The sequence below is a fragment of the Lycium barbarum genome, chromosome 8 (assembly GCF_019175385.1).
Source record: "Lycium barbarum isolate Lr01 chromosome 8, ASM1917538v2, whole genome shotgun sequence".
In the NCBI taxonomy this organism is placed as follows: Eukaryota; Viridiplantae; Streptophyta; class Magnoliopsida; order Solanales; family Solanaceae; genus Lycium; species Lycium barbarum.
Window position 1 is genome coordinate 104,788,609 of NC_083344.1, and position 19,389 is coordinate 104,807,997.

General features: G+C 36.6%; 2 protein-coding genes across 3 annotated transcripts; both read left to right on the forward strand.

The window, feature by feature from the left end:
• Positions 1 to 428: 428 nt before the first annotated feature.
• LOC132608076 (uncharacterized) lies at positions 429 to 14,751 on the forward strand. The gene is made up of 9 exons (XM_060322148.1): positions 429 to 467; positions 2,845 to 2,994; positions 3,190 to 3,287; positions 3,805 to 3,895; positions 3,967 to 4,170; positions 4,265 to 4,521; positions 10,476 to 10,566; positions 10,671 to 10,887; positions 14,289 to 14,751. The coding sequence occupies exons 1-9, from the start codon at positions 429 to 431 to the stop codon at positions 14,492 to 14,494; spliced, it is 1,353 nt and encodes a 450-aa protein (XP_060178131.1). The 3' UTR covers positions 14,495 to 14,751.
• Positions 14,752 to 15,507: 756 nt separating this feature from the next.
• LOC132605218 (methyl jasmonate esterase 1-like) lies at positions 15,508 to 17,295 on the forward strand. Of its 2 annotated transcripts, XM_060318433.1 has the most exons (3): positions 15,508 to 16,014; positions 16,646 to 16,777; positions 16,857 to 17,295. In XM_060318433.1, exons 1-3 carry the CDS (start codon positions 15,544 to 15,546, stop codon positions 17,139 to 17,141), a joined length of 888 nt encoding a protein of 295 aa, XP_060174416.1. In that variant the 5' UTR covers positions 15,508 to 15,543; the 3' UTR covers positions 17,142 to 17,295. The 2 variants fall into 2 exon arrangements, with proteins under 2 accessions (XP_060174416.1, XP_060174414.1); XM_060318431.1 differs by lacking the exon at positions 16,646 to 16,777.
• Positions 17,296 to 19,389: the final 2,094 nt, after the last annotated feature.

Sequence of the window (19,389 nt, forward strand, 5' to 3'; positions counted from 1 at the left end):
GCACTAGTCTAAATATACAAAAGCTATACACTGATATCTATGTTATATGTATAGTATATGTCTATTTAAGAACAAAATATACCAAACTGCCGGTTATTTTGTAAAATAGATAGGTATTAGGCTGTAATTTCTAATTAAGAAATTACAAAAATGAACAAATACCAAACATTTAACCACCAGAAATGTAAGAGCAATACGCCATCGTACTCGCAACACTCCAAAAGTTCTCTTTTCTTCACATCTAAGGTAATTAAAAAAAAAGGGTTAGAACTTTGAGAAATCTGTCAACCGAAAATGTCAGACAAAACGACAAGATGTTCGAATGATGAGATAGTGAAAACACCAATTATATTAGCTGCAGAGTCAGCACAGGCACCTAGTGATGGGGCGGTGGTGGGTGGGGATTTTCTTATATTACGGAATTTCAAATGGCAGCTACTGTTGCTGCTGATGAGATATCTCGCAATGTACTACTTCTCTTTCTTCTTATTTCTCTCCCAAATTTTTCTTTTTTCTTTGCATAAACTTAGCTCATTATATTTGATCCCGCCTATTTGTATCTTTTTATAACACTTTGTTTGGACGGTTGTTATGTATTGTTTCATAATGTATCGTGTTATAGTGTACTGTATTGTTTTGATGAATACAACGGCTAGATAGATTGTATCATTTTTCCTCGTTTCATATAGAGCAACTATAAAAAGGTAGGAATAAAGGATAAAATTGGATTGTTAGATACTAATAAGTAAAGACAAAATGAGAAAAAAAGGTAACGACGCGATCACACAAAATGGAACTTTTCGTTGATACATGAATTTAACGATACGATACAATAAAATTTAAGTAACAATCAAACCAAACATTGTATTTAAACTAACAGCACAATATAGTACAATAGGTAACAACCATCCAAACAGAGTGTAATAGAATATAAGAAAATGCAGCGCGAGAAAATGTAATTAGTTCAGTTTGTATATTTTGCCTTTTAAAGACAAATTTTTAGTATTGGGTGAAATCAAGCTAGAAGAGAATGGATGTAAAGGATTCATATTTTTTTGATAACTGTGGTGTCCGAGCCAGCTTACGCGCACTTTGACTAATTCCACGGGATACCTGCCACCTCCCACCTGCAATAGGTACCGGGTAACTTTGTCCACCAAAGCTAGGACAGCTAGGAAGAAATAACCTAGTGTTTTTCGTTTCTACTGGGATTTGAACCTGAGACGTTATGGTTCTCAACCCACTTCACTAACCACTAGGGCACACCCTTGGGTGCATGTAAAGCATTCATATAGCTGACATCAACTAGTTTGTGATTGAGGCGTAGTTGACTGATTGCTGATGGCAGGTTGATAATGCCCACTCGTGTGAACGAACTATGGATTACAGTATTCTTAATTTTTTAGGAAAACAAGAATTTAACAGATCTACTATCTGATTTAGGGACTTATTTGGCTCTCCATTTGAAATTGGCCTGGTTAATACTCCATTTCTGTGGAATTAGTCCGAACTATTCTGGCCTTTCACTAATTGCATTGACAATTCTTTTTGATCGTTTCATTGGTCTCATTTTGAGTTCAACGAGGTGGATAATTTTCTTTATGTTGAGTTTTTAGTTTATTTATAATTTTGTATATCCACTGAGGAAGAAACATTTTGCTTTTTTGCTAAAACTTTTGGGTAACGCATGCGATCTTCTTTTGCAACACAGAGTACTCTTCCTTGCCTGTTTCTTGATAAAGCTCTTCCTTGCCTGTTTCTTGATAAAGCTCTTCCTTGCTTGTTAACAAAAGCCATCAGCATGATATTGTCTTTTAAAGAAATGAAAGGGGCTTCAATAGAGTAGATTGGATATGACGATTCATGCAGCTGACCCTAACTAATTTGGAATTGACACATAGTCGATTAATTGATTGATACGTTATGCAACTTGTGGATGTATGGCATTGGTCTTTCCTTAATGGTGCATACTTATCATCTTTTGATGTTGCACATATAGGTGTTTCCTAACCACACACTGCACTGGCCAAATCTTATTTTTCTCTATCATTTACATATTTAAAATGCTACTATGACATCCTTCAGCTACGTCTGTCAGTACTGTTACTGTTGATATTAGGAATAGTTTGGTAAGCCATGTAGAAACTTGAGGAGAATTGTTATAATTAGTTTTTGGCGGGCCTTTGGTAACTTATTAGGTTATGCTAGCCCGTTCATCATCCACAATGGCATAGCTTGCGCCCCAGTTGCTGATGTCTTCTTTTAGGCAAGATGCATATTGTTTCAAATCTCCATTGGCAATGTAACAGTAGTATTCATCCAGGGTGAGTTGGTTTTCCACGAAGGCAAAGATCTCTTTAAACTGATTAGATCTATACTAAGGGTTATTGTTATATCATCAAAACCACAGTCTGAATGCTTCGTAAATAAATATGCTAGATGCCTAATATTCAGATTTTGTTTGGCTGTCACATGTCGGCCAGTTCTGTCGTTTGGAAGAGTCTCATCTAAATACTGGTGCTTGATCACAGTACTGCAGCTTAAATTCACTTTTACAGTCCTATGACTAGATTGCATATTGGAAATGCCATTCAAATTGAGTTATTTTTCCTTTCCTCACCTTCTGTTTTCTGGAGGAAACTAGAGTTTGTAAATACAGCTTATAGCAATAAAATGAATTGACACCTTCTGACCGAAGTAAAGGTCTCCAAATTCATCCCCCATCAACATTTGCCTGTTATTATCCTGCTTGATCTTGATTATTTACTCCACAAGCTTAGTTTACGTGTTATTTCGACATTATGGAAGGGAAATAGTGTTAAACTAATGACCTTAAATTCCCAGGTGTCTCTATTGGTAGATTCTGAATCCTCATACCAGGATGGTTCTGAAGTATCTACTGGTGAAGTGGAAAGTGGAGAGGAGAGTGACAAGAAACGCAAGGCTGCTCTAGAAAAATTAGAGAAAGCTAGTGAAGATTCATTCCTTGGCCAGGCAAGTTATATTAAACAGATGTTAGATGTTAGCTCAATTGACACACATTGAGAAGTATTTCTTTTGCAGGTTTTTTTTAAGCATGTGAGGCCCTCCCATCTCCATTTTCTTCTATTTATATTTTAATTGTAGAGGAAATTTTGCTGTATTTGCTTGGTATGGTCATGGTTTTGACCATGCTAGCTTAATGTGTAGGGTTTGAGTGTTATTGACCATTTAGTCGAGAATTTTGCTTCAGGAGCTTGGCAAGCATTAGGAAATGCAATCAAAGGAGGTTCTGATTTAGTCCGCAAGTATGTCTACTGATGTCTGAAGTGTGAAATAATTGTCATTCTTCAGTCCGCACTTTAGAAAGCTTTACATGGCTAGGGTGGAGCATATTTTCTAAAAAAAAGTACTTGTTTTAAGCACTTATTCGATACATCATGGTCTATTTGAGAAGCAATGTTATAGCAATTTGATTTTATGCTTGGGGATTAACTCTATTAGAGATAAATGTTTCAATGTGCTATTGGATAACCTTAGAGTGGTGTAAAATCATAAATTGTGACACATGACTTTATGATTTGCCCCATGCATATATATACAAATATTTAGAGATATATTTATACACACAGATACTGTCACATATTTATGGACTAAGAAAAGCAGTCACAAATTCCAATCCAGGATGGCTGAAAATGAAGAACCAGTAAGCACGAGAACTGGTCACCCTGAAGCTGTGCTCAGCGTTTAGTCATTACCTGGGTGTTTTGTCATGTGGCACAGCCGAAATTGCTAAGCTAATAATATTTTGATTTGTATTTTCAGGCTTGAGAATTCAGCTGTAAATATTGCGGAATCAATTCAGCATGGTGGTTTACCTGCCACTACTGGTTCCATTGCACCATCCATACTGGAGGTCGGATCAAGATATGATTTTCTTTTTTCCCTGTCTTCAGCTGCGTAATTTATATTGGAACCTTTCTGCAGACTGGAAAAAGTTTTACTGCTAAAGGAATGGAAGCGCTTGAGCTGCTGGGCAGAGAAACTATGGAGCTTCTGATATTAGAAACTGGTATGGATGTTGACAAGAACTCCAAAGAAGCTGAAGCGAAAATAGATGAAGATCAGTTATTTGAGCAAGTTACATTTGATCGATGCTTCTATATTTATGGTGGTCCAGAGCAGTTGGAGGTCTCTTCCTTCTCATACAAGTGGTTTTCTTTATGTTTGAGGTCCCTTTGTTTTTCCTCGAAAGCCTTTGTCTTATCATATGATTTGCTCACAGGAGCTGGAGGCATTGTCCAACCATTACACAATGCTGTTCAACCGGAAAAAAGCAAAACTTCCATCTGATCAAAGGTCTACTTACGATGGAAAGCTTAAAGAGGTTCATCAGATTTTTTACTTGAGTTCTGAAGTTGATGGAAATGATATAGAGTCAGAAAAAAGGGAGAAAGTTGAGACTGGAACCTGGGACAGTACAGATGAGGTGAAGAATTTGCATGATTCCAGTGTGATCAAGGCTGCAGAATTGGCAGCAGGGTAACGTAGATCTGATATTGTTATATCCCATATTTTCATACATTGGGACGTTTTAAAATAAACGCGACAAGTTAGAGACAAGACTATCTTAAGATACGAAGTAGAAATTTTAACTTCCGGTTTCGTTTCGAATCACAAGTTGTCTACAATTTTCGTTTGGCATGGAAGTGTTAATGGAAAATTGGGATTAAACTAATCACACTTGGATTAATAAGTGGGATTGGGAAGACAAAACCAAAAAAAAAAAAAAAAAAAAACAGCCCACTTTTAGGCCATGTTTGGCCGTGCATTACAATGCTTTGGTCAAGGAATCTTGACCCAAAATTAGTGTGATCCACATGTCCAAATCAAGGAGGGGAACATATCGACACAAAAATCTGCTCACTCCACATTTTCACAAAGTCATTTCAACATTCAAAGTTAGAGAAAGTAGAGTGTAGAGAGAGGAGCTCTCGGCTAAGAGCTAGCCGAGAGTGAGGTTCAAGAATTTCTTCAAAAAATTCAGTTTTCTCCACCAATTTAACTCCTCATCTAGTGTATAAGAATGTGTAGTAGTTGTTGAAAAGAAACAAGGAAGTGTAGCACCTCAATAGAGTTGAATTTTCGGCCAAGGTGAAGAACAAGATTGAAAGGTAAGAATGCTTATTGTTCTTGTGTTGTATGATGATTTGAATGTATAGTTCATGCATGTTGTTGTTGGATTGTTGTTGTAGTTGAAGTAGAGAGTGAGCCGTGAGTGAGGTGAATTCATGATTGATTTCATTTTGTATGTATTGTTGATGAATTGAATATGTATCAACATAGGTAAATGAACAAAGATTGTAGAAGTTTGGTTGTGATGTTGCATGTTGGATATTGGACTGTTTTTCTTGAAATGAAAATGAGCCGTGTGTTGAAGGTTCTAATGAAGTCATGCTTTATCTTCTTGAACATGTATTGGAAATGGATTGAATGTGTTGTAGTTGGATAAACGGATAAAAATCATGAAATTTTGGGAAGGGTGTTGTAGCCGTGAAAAAGGTACTGTTTTAGGGGAGATTTAGGGACTGTTTTGTGTCACATTTGGATTGTTATTGTTATGGACATTATGGTGTATTGTATGCATGTTGAATATGTGAATTGAGGTGTTAAAGAAGTGAATTATGATGGAGTGTATAGGCAGTCCAAAACCGTGGACAGTTTTGATGTTAGAAGTGAATTTGTGTGTGTTGAATGTTGATTCTTGTTGCAAACGTTTAGTGAAAGTAAAGTGCATTGATTCAAGTTGCAATTGAGATGAATTGTGGGCTGTTGTAAGAATGGAAATGATGCTAAAACAGTTCCAAAAATCATGAAATTAATGTCATTAAACATGTTGTTGTCGTTGTGAGGTTTTAGTGTCGACAATGTAGCTATTTGCGTACGAATTTGGTGATATATTTATCGTGTGACTGCTGGTCGTATTTTACTGAAATTATATGAAATGAAGACATGAAATAAGGTGTAAGAATCATATGTGGTTTGCTTGGTATGTTCGTAATCGTTTGCAAGAATTCCGGGCACCTTTATGTTGTTGGTTAGGGACTGTTTTGGGCGTGTGGATTGGTTAGGGACTGTTTTGGGCGTGTTGTTGTTAGGAACTGTTTTGGACATGTTGTCTTCTTTAAATTGGAAAGACTAATGATAGTTAAGAATATATATTGCATTTACGTTGTTTGGGTTGTTGTAAAGTTGTTACACGAAAACGTTAAGGCTACGGATTATTAGGAGTAACTTGAGAATGTAGTAGCCGTATGTGAATCGTTATGGAATGTTGTGAATGTGGGATATTTGGAATGTTATGTGGGCTGTCCGGATTGGTATTGAACATATGATTATTGATGTTGGATTGGTTGTATGTAGTTGGTTTGAATGCGAACGAAACGTCGTTTAAACGTTAGAAAGGGATTGTGAGCGTCAAAATACGTATTAAATTCCTTTGTAGACTAATTGTAGCTCTTGATATCTTGATATAGGATAAGTGTTATTGGGCAGCAAGTACAAGTATAATACGACTAAACGCTAAAGGTATGTAAAGCCTATTCTTTCTTTCTTTTGGCATGTCCTAGACGTAAGTATGAAACGATATGAACCTTGGGGTAAATTCTACTCTCTAGTTCCATGCATGACTTATGATTCTATATTTCCTTAATGTTATTGTCACGAGTCTACTACATGATTGACTAATGAATGATGTATAGAAGTTCTTACTCTTAAAAGAATGGCATGAACAGAAGCATACTTGACTTTCAGAAACTACACCATGTCAATTTGATACATGTACATGAAAGCTGAAACGTTCCTTGCTATAACTTATAATGAGAGTTGAAAAGAATTGAATATGATTATTATCCCAATACTTTAGAGCCGGTTAGTTGCTTATCCATTGAGTCTCAAAAGATGAATTGCATATATGTGGTTGCTTATTACTCTGCTCGTGCTTACCGCTATATCCTTCACTGAGTCCCGGGCCAGGACACGTTTTCGTGCACATGTTTACTATATTATTCACCGAGTCCCTCACTAGAGGGCCGGGACACGTTATATATATATATATATATAAGTATGATGATGACATGATGACATGATGATATGATGATATGGAGATGGTGGCCAGGAGGGCATATATTCCTTATTACCGAGTCCCTTACTAAAGGACCGGGACACGTATATGTTTATGTTTATGATGCTATGATTATGATTACCGAGTCCCTTACTAAAGGGCCGGGACACGTTATACATGTTATATACGGAATGATTATGCAACATTGATTACAAAACACTATGTTAATATTGATATGAGAACGATACAGACGAAATATGTTCAAAGGCAAGTTTTTATGAAATTCTGTTGGTTGCATTGAGTCCTGTACATCTTATCTCAGTATGAGTCTATCACTATGTTTCATGCTTTATATGCTCAGTACATATTCCGTACTGACCCCCCTTTCTTCGGGGGGCCGCGTTCATGCCCGCAGGTACAGACGCTCGTTTCGGAGATCCGCCAGCTTAGGACACTTATTCAGCTATTTTTGACTGCTCCTTTGTTCCGGAGCCTAGCTTGTGGTATAACTCCCTTATGTTGAATTCATATGTGTTTATTTGGGTGCGGCGGGGCCCTGTCCCGCCATATGATACGGTCATTACTCTTAGAGGTCTGTGGACATCTGTGTGGGTCTGTATATAGTCGTTGTTGCGTTGTATGAACATGACTTATGTTTGGGGCGTACCCATTCATGATGGCAGCCTTGTCGGCTTGCATATGTGTGTATGTTTGGAATGTTGCGTGTAGTGGCAGCCTTGTCAGCTTGCGTATATATATATATATGTGTTGTTGTTGAAAAGTTTTAACTCCTCAGAAGACATGTGCATATGACATACAGAATTGTGACAGCTTTAGAATAACGTCCTGTCTTTTCTAAACAAATGAGTTCATGATATGCTAGCTGTAAATGACTATAGTTAACAAGTGACATGAGTGTCCAATTCGGGCACTAGTCACGGCCTACGGGGTTGGGTCGTGACAGATATGCTCTATTTCCTTTGCTTTCTACTTTCTTTGTTTGTCGTGGGGTAGCAGTGCTTTTAAGGGGCCACAAAGAGTCCCGTTGATTGCTCACATCTTGTGAAGTATATTTTATTTATGTGAGGAGCAAGCGCTAAGACGGTGTTGCACATACAAAAAGGGGAACCCCCAATAAAAAAGTGGCCGAAATTCCCTATTGCAGCAACAAAACCAGTCACAGTTTATAGAACAGGTCAGAGGTGCAGTGTACTAATGAATTCTAGCATGCTTTATTCATTATATACATTCCAAAGACTTAAAACTTCTATTAAAATATGTAAAGGTTTAGTTTTGCCCTCAAATTATCACTGGCTTCCTTATTTCCAAATCACCGAACAGACAGCAACTAGAACTGCTTTCCCTATTTGCCTCACTTTCCTGCACCAGCAGCCCATCCAGCTTCAAAGCAAGCCCTTACTGTCCTTGACATCACCTGTTTCATTCCAAAGAAGCTCAGCTCCAGAATCTATAATTGCCCGACTACTCCCAGGTTTGCCCAAACTTTGGATCAGTGCACCTCTTTTTAAGAGCGTAGCTATCTTGTGACTGCACCTTCTTCTCAAAAAAAATCTTGTGACTGTACCTCTTATTAATGTGTTGGCCAATTGTTCGAGGCCATTAATGTGTTGATCGACTATTCCTGTGGCCTATGTTGCTTAGATCCTTCAAAATCCTACCGCAACCGTGTTGATCTGACACGATATGGGTTTGGTGTGAGATCCACACTGGATTTGGTCTCCTCTAACCGCTTAAACTTTTAGACGAGATGGTCACACACTTTTTTTTTTCATTTAAAAAAAAAAGTGTGATCATCTCATCCAAAAGTTTAAGCGGTTAGAGGAGCACATTTTTATTTACTTAATGATATCTTCAACACGCCCCCTCACATGCGGGGCTGATTTTGTTTCATGGGTCAAGCACGTGGATTTTTTTATTTTATTTTTTTAAATATTGGGTGGCAGTGAAACTCGAACGCAGAACCTCTTGCTTTGATACCATATTGAAGTGTGTGCCCATCTCATTTATAAGCTTAAGCTGTTAACACTTTTATTTACTTAATGATGTCTTTAACATGGTCAACCTTACTTTAGTGCTTTGGCTATACCTATGGCCAAGAAGTATAAGTTGATTGAGCATTTGGTTTGATTTTGGGTTTATGTTATATAATACATGTGTATACATTTATTCACATAAAGTACTGAAAACAGTTGCTATTACACAAGGTAACTTATGAATAAAGTATTAAGTGTTTACAAAGAATTTATTTTGATGAAGGAGCGTTTACAAAGAATTTAATGATACTAGTTTTAATTTAGTAACTTCAATTAAATGTTGAAATACATACTAATATATGTCATTCTATACATTTATTTTTTGTAACTTAACACGTACTCATACTCCATCCATATACCGGAATCCTAAGATTTAGGTGGTGACAAATCCAACTTCTAGATCTGCACCCGTGCCGGGTGCCCACACCCGTCTCTGAGCAACGTGTCAGGTGACCTTACCTGTATCCGGGCAACATAGCTTGGGGCCCTTCACGCAAGTGATTATGATGATATTTTGACAAAATTGACGAAAGAATAGAATGGCGATTTCAGTTCACTTGGAATTTTTGTGGTCTGACAAGGTTGGTACTAAATTTAGCATGAAAGCTAAATTCCATTTGGAAATTACTTCTTCTACCAGACATCAGAAAAAAAAAAAAAAAGATAACTTAACCAGAATAAGAATGTAGACATTAAGCACTTCTCAATTTTTTCTTAAGTTCTTAGGAAGATCTGAACTTAGAGTTGTACCCTTACATTCCATATGGAACCTGTAATTTTGGCTTGCTCTTCAAGTATTAAAGGGCATATTGTACACTTTTCGATTAACTAGGAGCTCATATTAATGAAAATTATTTGAACATTATTAACTTCATCAAAGAAAAAAAATTAACTTCATCAAAAAATTATTTGAACATTATTAATGTAATGAAAGTCTTTTAATTAAGTGGAGAGATATATAAGTCACAGATCTTTGAAAAATATGTTTGACTTGCATTCATATAACGATTATTTATGGGTAATCTTTTTAATTTATTCTTCTTGTATACGGGGATTCCCAAACATTGATAAAATTATTTGCCTTATTTAAGAGGGGAAAAAAACAAGTTTGGTTATACCTGTCAGACATCTATGCTAGTGAACTTTTGTCGTTCTGATGAAGTGAATGAAAGGAGAGTAATCTGATTGAGATATTAGAGAGCTTGTCGATTCGAATACTGAGTTTTTGCATAATAATGGATGGCTGGTTACCTGAAAAGCTTGCAGTTGTTTCTGATAACTTGGTAGTGGTGTTGATGTCTTGTTTAATTTCATTGCAGATTTGCAAATGCTTTGGCTGGACTAGCTCCCAATGACATGATTCAAAGGACAACTGGGAGACTGGATACCCTTCATTCAGAGGGTGTTCATGTATGTATACATTCCGTCTGTCTGCAAGTGTCTTATGAATAGTTGAAACGGTCTCTTCTTTTAAGCATGGATCTACTTGTAATTGATTGTCCTTACTAAAACAGAGGCTTTCAGAACTGTGTTGTTTTGCTGTGACTCAACTTTTGGTGCTTGGGAAGTCAATCATTTCCAATGCGAATAAAGTTGTGGACCAAGATGACAAGGAGGAAACTAGGAAAATTGATTGGCCTGAAGATTTTATTGAAAGAGCTAATGTTATACGAGCAAAGGCACAATCAATGACCAGATATGTTCAAGCAGTTTCTTCCAGTTTTGTTACAGGTAAATTTGCATCAAGTATGTAGTTCTGCAATTTGCGACTTCATCTTGTTCCTTATTGGCTTGGTCGTAAGCATCATCTTTGCTCTGTTGTTTTTCAGAACTTTGATTGATGGCCTACCTCTTATGATTCATGTGCTATATTTAACGGTTTCAAGAGGTCATTCTGTGCATGCTAGATCATGAATTAACTGCTTCCAATCTGCAAAAATTTCAGTATTGTCGAACTTCCCATTTTTTGAATATTTACGGAATCTCCATGAAAAGGATCAAACCTTATTCCATGGTATTTACATGAAGTTCCTCTTTAGGAAAGTCTGCGATTGGGCTTAGTTGATCCATGATTTACGTTTCATCTTTCATCTCCTTTTAATCTGTAGCATCTAGTGTGTGCAACACCAATCATTTTTGGGCAACAAAAGCTTACTCCTTTGGATCATCCTGCTATGCCCCAGGCCATCTGCGAGGATGGTGGTAAAGCAACGGGTTTTAGTCTCGTTATTAGTAGGTTAAGATCCTTCAGTCCTATAATACACACACACACACTATATATACACACACACACACACACACACACATAAATATATCCTACGAGAATATTGATTGCTTTTTTAAGAATGTTTAGCCTTTATGCAAGTTCCAATTTAGAAGGCTGAAATTGACCAGTAGAAAACAAAACAATGACCAATAAAAAGAATTCTTCTTTGAAGTTATCTCAATAAACATAAAATCAGGTGAAGAGTCTAATTTATCAGTTTTCTATTGTTCCTTGATAAGGCAGGGTCATCGTGCCTATGTGGGTCGTAGAAAAGAAATACATAAAGCCTAACAAACAGGTCTTGCTTCCCTAAGCTTGCCAAAACTGTTGTCACCTATGGTTGGTTAAGAAAAATACTGAAAATGAGAGACCTGGTTTTCCAAAATGTATGTATCTATTGGTCTTGTTAGTTGTTATAGCTTAATGCTTAGATAAACTACACCTCATGAATATATCCCTTCGCATGCATATACTATGTGTAAAGAAATGGATCATGGGTCTAACTCAACCCCAAAAGCCAGCTTATGAGGGGAGGACTGCCCAAGTTCATATAAGGAGACCACTTATTAACCACCGATGAGGGACTTTTTTTCATTCTTCAACACCCCACCTCACGCTTAGGGCTGGACATCTAGAGTATGGGCAGTTTAATTTGGGGGCCCAACATCGGGTGAGATGAATCCTGCAATGGTATCATGGGTCTAACACAACCCCAAAAGCTAACTTATGAGGGGAGGACTGCCCAAGTTCATATAAGGCTTCGTACGTTTTGGATATAACACGTGCCCCTTTTGTTTTTACTATATTTGTTATACAAAATTTACATTTTGACACTTGAGATTCCATAACTAGTAGTCATTTTCTTGGTACATTGTGTAAATTAACTAAATAAAAATCGTAAAATCTTTCATACCACGCAACTCAAATCTGTCAGTGTAAGAAATTTCATTTCCTTTAGTGCAATCTCCGTAAGTAGTAGTCATTAAAAACACATAAATGCACACTTAGACTTATGAAGTTATGACTCTTTTTTTCTCACACGTTTGTTAGTTTATCTTTTGCTTTGTGTACTTCCTTTGAATGTTATTCCCTTTATTTCAATTTATCTGTACCTATTTGACTGGATTTAAAGTTTAACAAAGAAAAGAAGACCATAGCCAACCTCTCAAACCTTCTCACTGGGGCATCTGTGCATCTCCTCTTCACATGCCCGAACTATCTCAACCTCGCCTCCCTCATCTTGTCCACCACGGAGGCCACTCCCACCTTGTCCCAGATATCTTCGTTCGTAATCCTATCTCTCCTCGTATGCCCACACATCCATCATAACATCATCATTTTCGCTACTTTCATCTTCTGGACGTGCGAGTTCTTGGCCGGCTAACACTCCACCCCATACGGACGGCGCACTGGACACATCACGTGTGCCCTCTTCTCCCCAACTTCTTGGAGCACGCGATGGGGATGAGGTCACTGCCTCTCCTCATTTCTCCTACGCATTTTGGACTGCTATGGACGTGTCGCATCCCCTCCTTATCTCTCCCTCCAGGCTTGGATGCTGCAGCGGGCGCGGTGGGGATGACTTCACAGGTTTCCCTTGTTTTACTGGGGAAATCTGGACGCCCTAGGGGACTCACAACGTCCACCCAGCCGCCAAACCCTGGGACTTCCAACTTTTGTTTTCTTTTCACGTTCTCTTTTTTTGTCACTTCCATCATTCCAAACCTCGTACAACTTGTACCATGAACACGTACGCGTATCCAGTGATCTCATCATCCTCATGTAGGCCCAGATATACCTCGAGGCCACTTAATTATTTCATTAATCCCATAATTGGTCTTACTTAATATTAAAAGTTGCGGGGATTTACAGAAGTAAGTATCAAATAGTTACAGAAGTGAATTTGAGGAATCATGGACTTTACGTGTGATAGTCCAAGAAATTCCAGTAAATATTCTGTTCCTTCAAGTTCTGAAGACATTTAAACTTTACAAAAGGTAAGGAAGGATAAAATATTATCCTCAAAACACTTATCATTTCTGTACACCTACAGTGTCCAAAATATACATAATGGGATATTCTCCCATCTCTTCTTCAGCTCTTCTCTGACATTCTGCCCATAAGCTGGTCATTTTGTCCTAAAGTTTCTGGCATCACCTGCAGTCCCACACCACTCCAAACAGGTTAAGGAACATACACCATATCTGCAAAATAAATTTCATCAAAATTCTCTTTATCAGCATAGCAGGCCTGCACGCACAGGTTACATCTGGCTTATATTGATATTCTTTTCAATTCATCACGTCAGGAAGGAGATTGGACTCTTCCTTTTATCCCTACCGACTCTGATCGTGATTTTTAGTGCAGTAGTAGGTGATTTACAGATTCCTCATTATCTTTAAAACTTCTCTATATATTTATTGTCAATTGTAGTCGAGGTGCACGTGTGCGTGTGCGTGTGTGTATATATATTACATGCATACATATATTGTCAATTGTATGATGTCTGGCTATGCTTAAAGCCAAAATACTAGTCTGAATAATGTTGAAAAATGAGGTTATCATGTTTGGGGAACACATGTAGTTTGCCTCTTATGACATATTTGTTTGCCTATGCTATGAAAATGGTCTTTAAAGAAACAAAAGCCTGGTATTTAATTGGAGAAGGTATAGGTGGACCATTATCCTCTGCGTTTGAACTGTGCCCCACAGACCCCTGGAGATTTATCGGTTTCAAAAAAGAAAAAGAAAAAAAGAAATAAATGGGCATCTCATATTTGTTGTAACAGAAAACATTTGCCTATATATCGAGTTCTTTGGTGTAAATAAGCCGGTCAATCCATGATGAACTTTGTGCTTTTTGCAGACATATCAGATGTGGCTGAAGCATATTTGGCAGCAATCAAAGGTGCTTCCTCTGGTTCACAAGATCGTCAGAAATCCATCCAGGAGAAGGCCAATCTGTATTCTAGGAATCTTCATGCAGATCATAGCACATCGATTGGCAAGATTCAGGATGGGATTCAGTACTTATCCTACGTGGTCGTCTCAACCTCAATGCCTGCTGCTTAAATTACTTGATGCAAATATTCAGCTTGGTTTGTAGTTTCATTTTTTTTTTCCCACGGGGTGTAAATAACTTACATTAGTTTACTCAATACCTTTATCCTTTCAGACTTTTGCAACCGGAGAGTTTGCTCTTCAGAATGTGAGGAAAAGTCTTCCTAAATCATAGTTATGGTGAACATGTATGAAGTGACCCTAGCAAGCCACCTTCCCTACTGTTTTTTCTCCTGAAGGGAAGAATATATATATATACTGTTACATGTTAATATGCTACTGTTCTTTTCAGGTTATTATCGTTTTTATTCATCTAAAATTATTTTAGTCCATATTATTTTTCCTTGACGTAACCTTGACAATATAGCTCCCGAAGAAGACCATTATGTTTTGCAAGTCTGGATGACCCAGTTGGATTTACTTTTTGTACTTCCTCATCGTAACCAAATGGTTGTTGATACCTGCAAACATAACATAGTGAGGTAACTCGACCCTCGGTAGAGTGGCGAAGCTGTCGAGAGAGAAAGAAAGGAAGGAAAGAAAGAGGAAGAGGACAACCCACATATGATGATAATGGGTAACAGAAACAAAAAGAAAATTGAGTGCTATGTATATCATAGAGGTTTGTTTTGGTTTGTAAGATAAGCATTCGGCATGAAGGAAGCAACATGATGGCTTTCCAAAGCAAAATCAAGAAAACCTTCCAATTACAGAATCAGCACCGGTATATGTATGTGCCAATGTCCCTAACAAAGAAACCTCCGTGATTGTGATCCTGTCGATAGAATTAACTCATTTCCTAATAAACAATTCTGGGAGGATTATATCCAGCTTTCATCCAAGACGTTGAACACATGCCTAAACTTACATAAACAATAAATTAAGCCACTCTGTTTTCATAAATTAATGGCAAGAATTGCCCTTGGTTTTGACTTGGTGCAAATATCATTATCAGAAAAAAAAACACACAATTAATAAACAATCATGTAGTCAAGGTGAAAAAGTCGACGGATGACATAGCTGCATCTTCCTTAGCTTGAAGGTCAATATAGGTTCTTATTATGTCCATATATGCTTGTCAAAAGGAGAAGATGATGTTTTTGATCCTATGCTTTGTTCTGCTCTTCTTAGTCCAAGTTGGCTATGCAAAAGGATCTGAGAAGCAATCGCCTAAACTTAGCAAACACTTTGTGCTAGTACATGGTTCATGTCATGGAGCCTGGTCTTGGTACAAGTTAATGGCCTTAATAAGATCTTCAGGACACAATGTAACAGCTATTGACTTGGCTGCTTCTGGGATTAATAATCAACAGCCACGTGATATTCCATCTATTTCTCAGTACTTTAAGCCACTGATGAACTTCATGACTTCTCTTCCTCCCAATAAGAAGGTGGTCATTGTTGGTCATAGTCTTGGTGGACTCGCTATTGCTCGGGCCATGGAAACCTTTCCAGAAAAGATCTCTGCTTCTGTTTTTATCTCCGCCGCGATGCCTGGACCAACGCTCAACGTTTCAACACTCATGAAAGTGGTATGTTCTTTTAGTGGTTTTGAAATGACAGTTAATTCATATGACAGACCATATTTTACTTGATACTGTTTGGAATTCTCTGGCTTAAGTTTTGGTCTAAGGTTTTTTATTCTTGATGTCCCCATTTTGCTCAGTAGGCATTTGGACAATATTTGGTTGAAGTTGAAAAAACTAGTATTTGGAAATTGAAGTTGTGTTTGGGTGTGAATTTCCTTGAAAAGAAAGCTGAAATTTTGTGAGTGGAAAACCATACTTCACTTTGAATACTCTTGAAATAAGTTTTCAGTATTTTACCAGTATTTCAGATACTGAAGTTCGGTACTTGCAAATACTAATGACCAAACCTCAACTTGCAAACAATGACTATACTATAGGTGAGTTATTACATCCCCAAGTTACGGAATTATTGATTTTGGAAGGATTTTTGTTAAGCATCAATATCTAGTTGAGTATTCTTGGAGCATTTCTGATATTTACCTCAAAATGAGATTTCATAAACAAGAAAGGGCATCAAAGTAGGAACATCTTCGCCGAGCTTTAAGCACTGAATTCTTGATTATCGTTTCTCTATGGGTTAATATTCTCTTTCTGCTGTTAAAAGTTAGTTAATATTCTCTTCTGCTGTTAAAAGTTGCTCAGGCAACAAAATCCGCTGCTTGATAATCGTTATACGTATGATAATGGACCTAATAATCCTCCAACTACATTCAACTTTGGCCAAAAGTACCTAGCAGACTATGTCTACCACCTTAGCCCTATAGAGGTAAGCATCAACAATGGAATTGAACAAAACATATTGTTCTGAAAATGGACCTAACCATCCTTCCTTGTGTTTTTCTCAGGATTTGGCACTGGCAACCACATTAATGAGACCATTGTATTTGTACACTGATGAAGACATGTCGAAGGAACTAAAATTGTCGCATAAAAATTATGGATCGGTTAGTCGAGTCTTTATCCTATCTAATGAAGACAAGGTAGTAACAAGGGATCTTCAAGAATGGATGATTGAAAGAAATCCCCCGGATGAAGTGGAAGTGATTGAAGGATCTGATCACATGGTCATGATGTCAAAACCTGTTGAGCTTTTTGTTCATTTTCTGCACATTGCTAAGAAATACTACTAAGGGGTCATTTGTTAGAGTGTGTAAGAATAGTACCGCATAAGGTGTATTAGTAATGTTGGATTAGCTATGCTGAGATTATTTTTTATTTACTGCTTGCTTTGGTGTATTAATTAAGGACAGTTCTGTCTATAGTCATGCTTATTCATGTATGAATAACCCCTATATTGCTAATACCATAGTTTACTATGTATGAGAATAGTATTGAATAGGATGTATAACTTATTTATTATACATGTTATGATTTTTGGAGAGAGATGCAAGCGACAAGGTAGAAAATATGAATGAAAAACTGTCTTATATAAATTTTATTAATTATAAGCCTTTATATAGGCACATATATAGAACATTAGACTCCTCCTGCAACAACATTATTAGACTCTTACTAAAACTAAAAAGCTGAATATTATATTAAATCAACTATTAGACTTTCTTCTAGAACTAAACAACTAATTATTCTAGAAAATTGTAGTAGTAACAGATGTAAAATCCAACACTCATCCTTGCTTCTATTGCTCCAATCTAGAAAAGTTGCTCCTCCTTAAATTCGACTTTAGCAATATGTGCTTGTGGATTTCTTTTTTGAGTATTTTTGAACTTACACACATCGGTAACATGAGTCTTTCTTCTTCTTCTTGAACTCAATTTTCTTGCATTTTTACATCACATGCTTCAAGCATTTCTCCGTGACAATTTTTCTATTTCGTTGGTTGAAAGTAATTGTGTAACTTTATTTTCAAACAAAAGAGAATTATTCTTACACATTATAAAATTGTTTAACTTTATCTTCACTGACCAAATATGACAGTTTTCACCAGTAAAGGTTTGTGAGATATTCAAAGAGAGACTATTGCTTGTCATGGTTGAAAAAAAAACAAGGTTAAAGATAGTATGAATTAAAAATTGGTTTAAATTGGTATTGGTTGAAAATTCCAAAGCTTTAAAATAAGCACGGGTCAAAATGGGTTGAAAATAGCTCTGAGCATTAAAAACAAGCACATGTTAAAATAGGTTGAAAATAGCCCTGAGCGTTAAAAAATAAGCACGAGTTAAAATTAGTTGAAAATAGGTATAGGTTAAAAGTGGTCAAAAGTTCTTCAATGAATGCACAGACCCATTAAGATCAATGAAGACGCTGATATCACTGTTATGATTTTTGGAGAGAGATGCAAGCAACAAGTAGAAAATCTGAATGAAAAACTGTCTTATATAAATTTTATTAATTATAAGCTTTTATATAGGCAAATAAATAGAATAGTAGACTCTTTTTACAATAAAAGTATTAGACTCTTACTAAAACTAAAAAGCTGAATATTATACCAAATCAACTATTAGACTTTTTCTACAACTAAACAACTAATTATTTGAGAAAATTGTAGATGGAATAGAAGTCATAAATATGTATCCGAATCTTGATTATCATGGGTAGCAACTGGTCAATCCTTTAATTCTTCGAATCTCTTTTTTTGGGTGGAAAATGGAAATAGAGAATCAATCTATTGTAGAAATTCTCTATGCTCATGAATTCAATTTTCTTATCTCGCTGAATTGATTGAACTTCATAAAAAAGGTCGGAATATACAAACTTTGATCCCAAAAACACAAGTAAATAGTCACTTCAACAACTTGTCTCACATGATCAGATAACGGGGCACAATTTACATAAATTTACAAACACAACTTAATACCCAATATATAGTGTTGCACATCATAGATTTTTGTTTTATTTTCTTTTGGGTGGATAGGAAGATGAGTTTTTTTAAGTGGATCTTTATAAAGTGAATTGATGGAACTTTCTCCCCGAGCGGCAAAACTAACAGCGCTAGGTCAGAAAAGCGATAACTTCAAAATCTCCCCAAGTAGGATTTCAACCTATGACCAATCGGTTAACAGCAGACCGCTCAACTTTTGGTACCAGATTTCACATTTTATTAGGCATTTTTAATTTTTTTTTGGGTGATATATTGGCATAATAGAATTTTCTATTACTGACATTTGTTTCACTACTTCAGTGTAATAAACAAACGGGTGCTCGGTAGAAAATGTTTTTCATGAAAAATGTTTTGGAAAAATAAGTGGGTTTCTTACTTAATTATAAAGTTAGATAAATATCCGTAAACTCACTGCGTCTTTTGTTGAAAATTGATAGCAATTTATACAAATAGAACATAAATGAATGAAGTCGACAATATAGACCCAGTTTTGGTGCATTATACTGGTTTTTAACATTTAAAAGATCAACACGAAAAAT

Bases quoted from the DNA above. Each gene is read 5' to 3' on its own strand.
- LOC132608076 (XM_060322148.1), top strand. From the start codon at position 429: ATGGCAGCTACTGTTGCTGCTGATGAGATATCTCGCAAT. The intron at 2,995-3,189 runs GCAAGTTATATT...CTTAATGTGTAG, and splicing joins AAGATTCATTCCTTGGCCAG to GGTTTGAGTGTTATTGACCA. The intron at 10,888-14,288 runs GTAAATTTGCAT...TGCTTTTTGCAG, and splicing joins TTCTTCCAGTTTTGTTACAG to ACATATCAGATGTGGCTGAA.
- LOC132605218 (XM_060318433.1), top strand. From the start codon at position 15,544: ATGTCCATATATGCTTGTCAAAAGGAGAAGATGATGTTTTTGATCCTA. The intron at 16,015-16,645 runs GTATGTTCTTTT...TGCTGTTAAAAG, and splicing joins TTTCAACACTCATGAAAGTG to TTGCTCAGGCAACAAAATCC. The intron at 16,778-16,856 runs GTAAGCATCAAC...TGTTTTTCTCAG, and splicing joins ACCACCTTAGCCCTATAGAG to GATTTGGCACTGGCAACCAC.